The 12,228-nt window shown below is 35.2% G+C and overlaps 1 protein-coding gene across 1 annotated transcript in view; it reads right to left on the bottom strand.

The window, feature by feature from the left end:
* Positions 1–9,698: 9,698 nt before the first annotated feature.
* SLC17A6 (solute carrier family 17 member 6) overlaps positions 9,699–12,228 on the bottom strand; it is a 43,101-nt gene continuing 40,571 nt past the window's right edge. Inside the window, exon 12 of the mRNA XM_002755104.7 lies at positions 9,699–11,821. Within this exon, the coding sequence (XP_002755150.1) occupies positions 11,486–11,821 (336 nt within the window). The 3' untranslated portion in view covers positions 9,699–11,485. The remainder of the gene's footprint in view (positions 11,822–12,228) is intronic.

Genomic DNA, 12,228 nt, shown 5'->3' with positions numbered 1-12,228 from the left:
TCAACAAATATTTGTTGTTTGGCAAACTGATGGACTTACTGAATAAAAAATTGGATTTTATTTATATCAGAACCACTGTTGTGAATCCTACAATGTAGGTTTGAATTATCCTTCTGTCACTAACTAACTAGCTGGGTGATTTGAACAGTCTCTTCACCTTTCTGACTTCAGCCTTTCCATTTATAAAATAAAAAATTTTCATCTTTTTTTGAGATGGAGTCTCACTCTGTCACCAGGCTGTAGTGCAGTGGCATGATCTCAGCTCACTGCAACCTCACCTCCCAGGTTCAAGTGATTCTCCTGCCTCAGCCTCCCGAGTAGCTGGGACTGCAGGCATGCACTACCATGCCCAGCTAATTTTTGTATTTTTAGTAGAAATAATGTTTCACCATGTTGGCCAGGATTGTCTCGACATCTTGACCTCTTGATCTGCCCACCTCGGCCTCCCAAGGTGCTGGGATTACTGGAGTGAGCCACCATGCCCGGCCATTATTTTCATGCTTTCCAGCAAGCTAGGGTGCGATATTATATAACACTAAACTAGTAAAAGTTGAGTGTGACCAGTTATTAGAACTTAGACTCATGATTTTTGCACAAACATTCCAACTCCTGGGTACAAATTTAATTAGTAAAGAGTTTACTGAAATTCTAAAATTCAAACTTCTGTAAAAACATATAAGATATCCCCAGACAAGTCAGGGAGTAGGGTGATCACACAAAGAAGCCTATCAGGTGGAACAAAGCCTCTCTCTCCCATAATGTCTCATTGTGTTATCAAAATGAGTGGCTAATTTTTTAAAACAGTTAGTAGAAATATAAGCAGAAAGTAAACTTTCAGTTTCATATTTGATGGAATTATGAGAACATTTATTATATTTCTTCAAGTTGACCTGAGGAGCTCAGTAATTTGTCAGAGAGATTAAAGTCAGAAAATTTTGGAACTGAGATTTTATGAACCATTGAAGCAGATCAAGTCCTTATTTTTCAGATGAAGAAACTGAAGCTCAGAGATCTGGTATGACATGCTTTGTATTTACAGAAGGGAAATGGCAGCTTTAGGGTCCAAACCCAAACAGTTCTGTTTCTTCTGCTCTCCCCATTGCAACTGGAATTGAGACAATTAATGCACCTTTAGCTTAATGGTGACATACTAATTTCCACCTTCCATTCATGGAGAGAAACACGTTCTTCCCACCCCCACCCCCCACTCACAATACACCTTTTCTCATTTAATCTTCAAGAAGCAGTCCAGTAGACTCTGATAAGATGTGGGAAAGATGGCTTTTGTCAGTGACATTTATTCTTATGCACACTTTTGTCGGCTTTGTGCAAAAGAACTTCATTTGGATTCATAAACCTGTTCATAAATGTGTATAATTCCTTTTTTTTTACCTTTTTAAAAAATAAAATGAAAACATTCTGTCAACACTTTAAAATTTATGGCTTCCGAAAACTGTCAAATGTCTTTAAAGATCATGGCAATGTCTTCATTGACAACACAGAGTTTTTTTTTAAAAAAAAGACTGAAGAGCAATAAGATTATACCTGGCTTGCTGGTTTTTGTATTTTAAATACATAAAAGTTGTATAGAATATAATAAAAATAGACATGTGGATTCCCAGAATGAAGAAATATTGATATTTTTTCTTTGCTTCAGATTTTATTTCAAATTGAAAAAGGCCAAATTTGAAATTTCTTTCATTCTTTCTGTTTTCAGCCACACACACACACACACAAATTAATGTAGCATTTTATAGTGTTAGTGTAAAATCAGTGTAGTGCTTTATAGTATATTATTGTTCTATATTTGTTTTATGTCATATAATATTTATAAAATATAAATAGAAAAGCAATTCAGGTAACCAATCTGAGTAACTTAGTAGTGTTAAAAATAAAAATACCTCAAGATAATTTCTGAAATGGTCCATTGTGATAGATCTGATATTGCAGTCACAGTTGAAAATACCCTATGTTTACTTAGCATCAAAACGAAAGGGTGCAGAGAAATAAATGACATTGGTTAAATACTTAGCATATAAGGAAAGGGTGCAGAGAAATAAAAGACATTTACATGTTTATATACATGAAACTTTTATTACATTGTATTAATACACAGGGCACTGTGTTAAGCATTTCATACCTTTTGCTTTAATTACAAACTGACTACTAATTAGGTATTGAAGTACCACATTATAGATGAAAAAAAAGGATCAGATAAATTAAGGAATTTCTAAAAGGCACACAACTATTCAGAGGCAATGGACTGTAGTGATAGAGTTTAGGATATGAGCTAGATGGCTTGGGTTCACATTCCAACTTTACATGTTAGCTCTGTGACCTTGAACAAGTACCTTAACTTCTCTGTCACTAAGTTCCCTTATTTATAAAATGAAGTTTACACTAATACCTACCAGGAAGGGTTTTCATAAAGAGTAAGCAAGTATATATATGAGTAAGCGTGTGTGTGTGTGTGTGTGTGTGTAACTGAGAACAGTGGCTAGCATTTCAAAAGCCCTATAAATTATTTCTATTATTATTATTATAGTCATTCTTGAATTCCTCATTCACATGGTGTGTTAAAATTAAATCAAAGGTAAATATCACCTAAACGAGCAAACCGTAAAAGATAGAAACCAAATGAAAGTGAGGAAGGGCCATAACAAATAAAGGCTGGGTCAAAAAGTGTATCTTGGAGCTCCCTAGAGGAGACAAAGAAGAAAACATGATGGGCTTCATGTCTTTTATGCCTAATTGTTGACAGCACACAAGTGCATCACAAAAAGCATTCCTCAAACTCTTAGAAAAGCAAGGATCTTTATCTAATGCATATTGACCAAAATAATAAAACATGTCCTCAAACGTAGTTTAACAAAACTAGAGAGGTTTCTTTATTTTGCTAGTTCTTGGTGAAAGCTGAGGATTTCATTCAATAATGGTGCTGAATATGAGCAGAGGTCAGGATGATGTATCCAGATAATGCAATTTGTAGTTGCCTGGCTGTATTTAGGGAAAATGTTGGAGAAGCTTGAACACTTTCAGGGACTGAACGGTATTAGACAAACCTTTACAAATAAAATGTTTTTGATAGTAGATGAATAAAAATTTAGGTTGGAGTTCTTGAATGAAGATAGAAAGAGAAAAAAATTAAACCTTGCTAATCTTATCCCTACCAAAAGAATTGAATCTTAATAATCTCTATTTGCGGTTAAAACTGAGAGCAGATGAAGGAAAAAATGGAAAGGGAAGATTTACAGCTCATGAGAAGCCCAGAAAAGGAACACAACAGAAATTTGAAGGTAAACTGGAAAACGCACTTAAAAGTTTAGACTATCTCTTCTACAGAGATTCAGGTATTGGAGAAATTAGATGCTAATATTTCCCATGACCTAGACTCCCTGCAGCATGAGGCTTTCTGAGGCTGAGAGAAGGTTCCTCACCTGAAACAATCAATCAATCAATCAGTCAATTTGATATGGGCAGCAACTTGAAGGCATTTCATCTTCAGGTGTTTGGAAGTTTAAGAAAATTCCTTTTATTTCAGAGTTGTTACTTAGGGACCTGTGTGCAGAAGCTTCTCTCAGTCTCATTTGTGTGGTCTTGCTGGGCAACTGGGGGCCATGTAAATAAATAAATACCTCAAGGACTGGGTCTATCTTCTCACCTGTGAATCCTCAGTGCCTCACATAATATAAGTGATTAATAAACATTTACTGAATTGAACAAATGAACTAGTAAATGAACCCCAGAAAATATAATTTGCCAGTAGTATTTCCTGTAGGTAAATAAAGAAATAATAAACCACGAATGGTAACTTGATTATCCATCATGGTTATAGAGGTTGAAGATGTGTATATGTCACTTGCATTTGCCAAGAGGGTTCACATATTATACAGATAAAGGGAAAGGGTGCAAAGATGAAAACACAAAGATATTCATAACATCAATGATTATAGCAGCCAAATATTTGAAACCACTAAAATGTTCATAAATAAGGTGTGGGATACATAGATGAAATAAAGTTCATATTATATAATAGAATATTAGATTATAGAACTTTATTATTCTGGAAAATACACATGCTCTACTGTTAAAGAAGTATTAGGTAGCAATAGTAAATCGAGTATAATTTTGAACTTGTAAATTATTTAATTTATACATAATTTATAAATAATTACATATTATTTAATTAATAGAATGTAAGTTTTGTGTGGGTTTTTCATAGAAAGGACTCTTGAAATGTTAACAGTGCTTATCCCTGGGTAGAATAATTATTGATTACCTTTATTTTCATTGTTTTTAATTCTGTCCAACACCTAATGAAGCTCCCCTAGTCCCCAAGTACTACATTTATGATTCGAAAGGTAATAAAATAGTTTAAAAATAAAAAGAAAACGCTCTCTTGCTGTGGCCAGATAGTCTGTATTCTAGTTCTACCTTTTCCTGGGGAATCTTTAGGAAGTTTACTGAAGTCCCTTAGACCTGCTCTCCTTACTTGGAAAACAGAAATACCAATAATGATACTTGGGCTTTTAATTTTACAAGGCAGATGTAAAAAAAGAATGTGGCAATGCATGGGAAAGCATTTTGCAACTGCAAAAAAAGACACATATGATAATGAGGAGGAAAATGAGAAAAAAAGGGCAGAAGAAGAGGAGAAGGGGACAATGTCATTTTAGGGTTGAGAGATCAGAAAATGAATGTGGCTAGTGGTAATATTTGGAGATATTATTAAAACAGTTTTTTTAGAGATGGAAGTCACTCTGATATGCAGGTTGGAGTGCAGTGGCTATTCACAGGCACAATCACAGTGAACAAAAGTCTCCAATTCCTGGGATCCAGTGATTCTTCTATCTGAACCTCAGGAGTAGCTGGAACTACAGGCATGTTACATCTCTGTTAACAGGTAAGAATGGTTTTCTAAAGAGAAATGTCAACTTTTTGTTATGGAATTCAAGAAATTATATACTGTTAAATTCAAGTCATTTTTACTCCTGCTATCAAGTTCTGGAGACAATGGCCAGTGAGTCTCCTTAAAAATTAGGCTGGGTCATGGATGAATCTGGAGAACATCATCCTCAGCAAACTGACACAAGAACAGAAAATGAAACACCGCATATTCTCTCATAGGTGGGTGATGAAAAATGAGAACACATGGACACAGAAAGGGGAGTACTAAACACTGGGGTCTATTGGGGGGAAAAGGGGAGGGCCAGTGGGAGGGGGAGGTGGGGAGGGATAGCCTGGGGAGAAATGCCGAATGTGGGTGAAGGGGAGAAGAAAAGCAAAGTACACTGCCATGTGTGTACCTACGCAACTGTCTTGCATGCTCTGCTCATGTACCCCAAAACCTAAAATCCAATAAAAAATTAAAAAAAAAAAATTAGGCTGGGTCTCCGCTCATTGTTTCTTTATGCAAAAGATTGGAAGACGTGAGTGGTGGATACGAAAGTAGTGGTGCAAGCAATAAATAGTCATTTAATTAACTCAAATAGATAACTGCCTTAAAGAGAAAATAAAAATAAATGCACAGCTAATGATCGCAATTTCTCTCCAATTTCATAACAATCTCTGCGTCTCCTTGATCAAGTCTGTTTCCTTTACTGGCCTTCAGTGTTCTCATTCATTAAACTACAGGTATCAACTAAATCATCTCCTAAGTCCTCTGAGCAGTAAAGTTCTATGAGTCTTAGACTTTATGTATTCCATATGTAGATTCTATACATATTTACCCCTATTGTCTTCTACTTATCTATAAGATAGAAAAACTGAGCTAAATTATTGTCATTCCAGTGACAAAGACATTCTTTTGGCTTCCTTGATTAAACTTGCTTACTACTAATTGGTTTGGCTGAAAGATTATAATATAATCTCATTATACCATTTTAGCTTGATAAAGCTATCCAAACCTGCATTTCTCCTTCTTCGTTTGCAAGCTGGGAATAAAAAGAGTACCTACTTTGGATGGTCACTGTGTAGTTACATGAGATACAATACCAAAACATGACTAAGACAGCTTCCTAGCACAGGGTATGTGTGCAATTAAAATTATGCTGTAATATTGAGGCAACATGTTTTGAGTTTTTCCTGAATATCTCTTTAAGCTTAGCAGCAGTTATGAGAAGACTCACTGAAATATGGAGTTTGACTCATAGACCCATTTCTTGATTTAAAACTCTATAACACCAAATCCTGCATAACCTAAAGAATGTCATGTTCTAACTGGCTCCTGAATGTTGACTGGATAAACAATTAAATGAAGGCAGAAATAAAGACGTTCTTTGAAACCAATGAGAACGAGGGCACAACATACCAGAATCTCTGGGACACATTTAAAGCAGTGTCTAGAGGGAAGTTTATAGTAATAAATGCCCACATGAGAAATGAGGAAAGATCTAAAATTGACACCCTATTGTCAAAATTGAAAGAGCAAGAGAAGCAAGATTAAAAAAAAAACCTCAAAAGCTAGCAAAAGACAAGAAATAACTAAGATCAGAGCAGAACTGAAGGAGACAGAGACAAAAAACCCTTCAAAAATCAATAAATCCAGGAGCTGGTTTTTTGAAAAGATTAACAAAATAGACTGCTAGCCAGATTAATAAAAAAGAAAAGAGAGAAGAATCAAATAGATGCAGTAAAAAACAATAAATGGGATGTCACCACCAATCCCACAGAAATACAAACTACCATCAGAGATTACTACAAACAACTCTATGTACAGAAACCAGTATACCTGGAATAAATGGATAAATTCATGGACACTTGCACCCTCCCAAAACTAAACCAAGAAGTTGAAACCCTGAATAGACCAATAACAAGGGCTGAAGTTGAGGCAGCAATTAACAGCCTACCAACCAAAAAATGTGAAGATCCAGAAGTGTTCACAGCTGAATTCTACCAGACATACAAAGAGGAGCTGGTACCGACCATTCTGAAACTATTCCAAACAATACAAAAAGAGAGAATCCTCTCCTCCCCAACTCATTTTATGAGACTGACATCATCCTGATACCAAAATCCAGCAGAGATGCAACAACAACAAAAAAAACTTCAGGCCAATCTCCATGATGAACATAGATGCAAAAATCTTCAATAAAATACTGGCAAATGGTTGCAACAGCACATCAAAAAGCTTATCCATCATGATCAAGTAGGCTTCATCCAGGGGATGCAAGGCAGGTTCAACATATGCAAGTCCATAAACGTAATCCACCATATAAATAGAACCAAAGACAAAAACCACATGACTATCTCAATAGATGCAGAGAGGGCCTTTGACAAAGTTCAACAGCTCTTTATGCTAAAAACTCTCAATAAACTAGGTATTGCTGGAATCTGTCACAAAATAATAAAATCTATTTACAACAAACCCACTGCCAGTATCATACTGAATGGGCAAAAACTGGAAAGATTCCCTTTGAAATCTGGCACTAGACAAGGATGCACTCTCTCCCCACTCTTACTCAATATAGTATGGGAAGTTTTAGCCAGAGCAATCAGGCAAGAAAAAGAAATAAAGGGTATTCAATTAGGAAAGGAGGAAGTCAAATTTTGTCTATTTGCAGACTACATAATTATATATTTAGAAGACCCCATTGCCTCAGCCCAAACTCTCCTTAAGCAGAGAAGCAATTTCAGCAGTCTCAGGATGCAAAATCAATGTGCAGAAATCACAAACATTCCTGTACACCAACAGACATACCAACAGACAAACAGAGAGCCAAATTAAGAGTGAACTCCCATTCACAATTGTTACAAAGAGAATAAAATACCTAGGAATACAATTAACAAAGGAGGTAAAGGACCTCTTCAAGGAGAACTACAAACCACTGCTCAAGGAAACACAAGAAGACACAAACAGATGGAAAAAGATTCCATGCTCATGGTTAGAAAGAATCAAAATTGTGAAAATGGCCATACTGCCCAAAGTAATTTATAGATTTAACACTATTCCCATCAAACTACCAATGACCTTTTGCACAGAACTGAAAAAAAAAACACTTTAAACTTCATATGGAACCAAAAAAGGACTTGCATAACCAACACAATCCTAAGCAAAAAGAACAAAGCTGGCGACATCAAGCTGCCGACATCACGCTGCCAGACTTCAAGCTATACTACAAGGCACCAGTGATCAAAACAGCGTGGTGCTGGTATCAAAACAGAGACACAGACAAATAGAACAGAACAGAGGCCTCCAGAGCAACACCACACATCTACAACCATCTGATCTTTGACAAAGCGGACAAAAACAAGCAATGGAGAAAGGATCCCCTGTTTAATAAATGGTGTTGGGAAAATTGGCTAGCAATGTGCAGAAAGCAGAAACTGAACCCCTTCCTGATACCTTACACTAAAATTAACTCCAGATTGATTAAGGACTTAAACATAAGACCTAACATCATAAAAACCCTAGAAGAAAACCTAGGCAAAACCATTCAGGACATAGGCACAAGTGAGGACTTCATGACTAAAACACAAAAAGCAATGGCAACAAAAGCCAAAATAGACAAATAGGATCTAATTGAACTCCAGAACTTCTGTACAGCAAAGGAAACAATCATTAGAGTGAACCAGCAACCAACAGAATGGGAAAAAATTTTTGAAATCTACCCATCTGACAAAGGGCTAATATTCAGAATATACAAAGAACTAAAATATATTTACAAGAAACAAACAAACCCATACAAAAGTGGGCCAAGGATATGAACAGACACTTTTCAAAAAAAGACATATATGAAGCCAACAAACATATGAAAAAATGCTCATCATCACTGGTCATTAGAGAAATGCAAATCAAAACCACATTGAGATACCATCTCACACCAGCTAGAATGGTGATTATTAAAAAATCTGGAGACAACAGATACTAGAGAGGATGTGGAGAAATAGGAATGCTTTTACACTGTTGGTGGGAGTGTAAATTAATGCAACCATTGTGGAAGACAGTGTGGCGATTCCTCAAAGATCTAGAAATAGAAATTCCATTTGACCCAGCAATCCCATTACTGGGTATATACCCAAAGGACTATAAATCACTCTATTATAAAGACACATGCACAGGCATGTTCGCTGTGGCACTGTTTACAATAGCAAAGATTTGGAACCAACCCAAATGCCCATTGATGATAGACTGGACAAAGAAAATGTGGCACATATACACCGTGGAATACTATGTAGCCATAAAAAACGATGAGTTCGTGTCCTTTGTAGGGACATGGATGAACCTGTCAACCATCATTCTCAGCAAACTGACACAGGAACAGAAAATCAAACACTGCATGTTCTCACTCATAGGCAGGTGTTGAACAATGAAAACACTTGGACAAAGAGGGGAGCATCACACACTGGGTTCCCTTGGGGGTGGCTATGGGAGGGATAGTGGGAGGGAGTATGGGAAGGGATAATGTGGGGAGAAATGTCAGGTATAGGTGATGGGGGAATGGTGGCAACAAACCACCTTGCCATGAATGTACTTATGCAACAATCTTCCATGATCTGCACATGTACCCCAGAATCTAAAGTACAATAAAAAAAAAAATAAAACAATGCCATGTTCTTTTATTAAATCTCCAGTGGCTAAAAAGGTTGTTGTTCTTGAGCCTAGGTTTGGCTTCATTGGAACCTCCTCCAGCTAAATTCACATTAAAGCTAAAAACTAAACAAAACAAATCCAAATTAGTATACAATTAATGCACTGCTTTTTAGAAAAGGATAAATAGAGCATTTTATTAACACTTTTTTTGCTGCAACAAAATGACAGTCCACAGATTTTCATTCAACACAACAAAAGCTGTGATCACATTACATCACTTTGAGGCACAAAGCAAAGGGTATTTTTATTTTCTTAAGGTAAATAATAATTTGCATTTTTAAACAAACTCTATGTTTTATATTTGCAATAGCAGGGCCTCCAGTCACTAGCACAATACAATGAACAGATCAAATATCCAGAATCGACAAAATACACCAAGAATATTTTGAGTTGAATTGGGAAATGCATTGTCATAATTTTAGGACATCATAAAGAGGCCTGATGTTAGCTTTTTTAAGAGAAAAAAAATCATTCCAACCACCCAAACAGCTACTACAAGCAAAATGAAGGTAATATACAGACGGGAAATTTTATGCATTGCACTTATTGCTTGGTACACAAATGTTGCAATTCTTGTTGAGTTATATTAAGAAATGACAAGCAAAATGCCTCTTCCCCAGCTAAAATTCTATGACTCTATGAAAGTAGAAATTGCAATTCCCTAACCCAACATTAGGTGTATGCTATTTTTGGTTTTGTGTGATTTTTTTATTATGTTTCTGTGTATGGATATGTATAAGATATACAGATATATAGAGACAATTTTAATATAATTTGTTGTCCTATATATTTAAGACAAATATTTCTTAATAGGACTTTAAATAATAAAATTTTCTACTTACAATATCTCTATGAAGTTTATCTTTTCATATTATATAGAGCTCTGTGGCACAAGTTTCATATAGTATTTAATTATGAAGGAAGAAGGATATCTAAACCATTTTCTATTTCTTTGTTGTTAATATTGCATTTTAAGGGCTACATCTCCATAGTAAATTTCTTATTAGATTCTTTATGGTGTATATATCTCTTTTTTTCTAAGTTACAACCAGTACAAAGTTGTAATAAAAAATACATTGAAGTTTATTTCTTTTTATATTTTTTGCAAAATACTTATGTGATATGCTACATGAAAAGTTTGATTTTATTGAAATGTGAAGTTTTTCATACTGTTAGGTAAATGGATGGAAGAACATGAAGCATACCCCTCAATTTACATGTTCTCTTTCACAGAAATAAGTGTTCGTGCCCAAGCATTTCATAGAATACATTGCAAGATATTCCTTTTGAGGGCTAACAAAATATCCCACATTATGCAATTCTAATAATTATTCAGTATAACTTGTAGCTGCTAGTTCACAATGTACTTCTTTAATTGAGAGATATCCCAACTCCATGATTTTCCCTTAATAAATATTATTACCACCTGATGCAGCCAACTTGACAGTTTCCCGTTTTTTTCAAAAAAACAGGGCTTCTTTGCGATATCTTGCAATGAAGTGTAACAAATATATAAGTGCATTTTGCATGATCAAGTAGCTTTGGCTTCCTAACTTTTGTAGGATGAGATGTGCCAACTGTTTCAGTTGTGCTTTATTAAATAGTGATGAGTTTTAGCTCATATGAATCCAATGGGTAACTACTTGTTTCTACAATTTTGACCAGTTAACCTTTAAGTGACAAACCCAAGAATGAATGACTTGAATGGAAATGATGGAATTTCACAATTTTACAGATTGCACTTGATGGTAACCTCATGAGTTTGTTTTCATTTCATTTTTACAGCAAGACTTGCCTTGTTGTTATGTTTACATGTTTACATCACGTGTTTTTTTGTGCAATCACAATAAATGTAATCACAAACACTAAAAATAAATCCAGTAATTGGTTTTGTTATGAATAATCATCTCGGTCCTTATAGCTATATGAGTCTTGTACTTCTCCTTGTACAAATTCCTCTTTCTTTTCCCAACCATTGGGCCAACCTCCATTGGCCTGTGTTGTGGCACCATAAGACTTGGTGGTACCATAATTTATATAATTTTGAGTAATGTCCCCTGTTTCTTCATCAAGTTCATCTTCATGAATAAATCCACATTTTTCTTCACTTGTTTCCTCAGGGTCTGCCCAGGGTTGTTTCTCTCCAGAGGCAAATATTGCATAAAATATAACTCCACCATAGTGGACTAGGGCAGCGATCAGGAAGACATACTGCCACTCTTCACGTGACTGCAGTGATAAAAAGCAGCACTGTGAGAAGAGACTCCCCATGATTTAAGCTCTCAACATCTTTTCTGAATGCACCACTACTTAGTCTTCATAAAACACTATCTTTGGTCCATGTCCTGATTATGTAAAGCAAACACTCGATATAACACTTCTGTAATACTATTACTTTTATTATTTAATTTTTTACATCTAAAAGTTTAGAAATAAAATTCAAAATATATCTATAGCCTTATGATATTTTAAATATTCATAATCTCTTTTCATGTCCATTGATTTACTTATCTTTTTATTTCATTTCTTTTGTTTCTTTACTTCTAGTAAATCAGATTTTTGAAGCTCTGCATACACATATAAGTACAAATAGCTGATGATAATATTCTTCCTTGGACAACTGCAGAGGAGTCTGA

This window comes from Callithrix jacchus, chromosome 10 (genome assembly GCF_049354715.1).
Source record: "Callithrix jacchus isolate 240 chromosome 10, calJac240_pri, whole genome shotgun sequence".
Taxonomy (NCBI): Eukaryota; Metazoa; Chordata; class Mammalia; order Primates; family Cebidae; genus Callithrix; species Callithrix jacchus.
The sequence above is the reverse complement of the archived record's forward strand: the minus strand, read 5'-3'. Positions and strand labels throughout refer to the sequence as shown.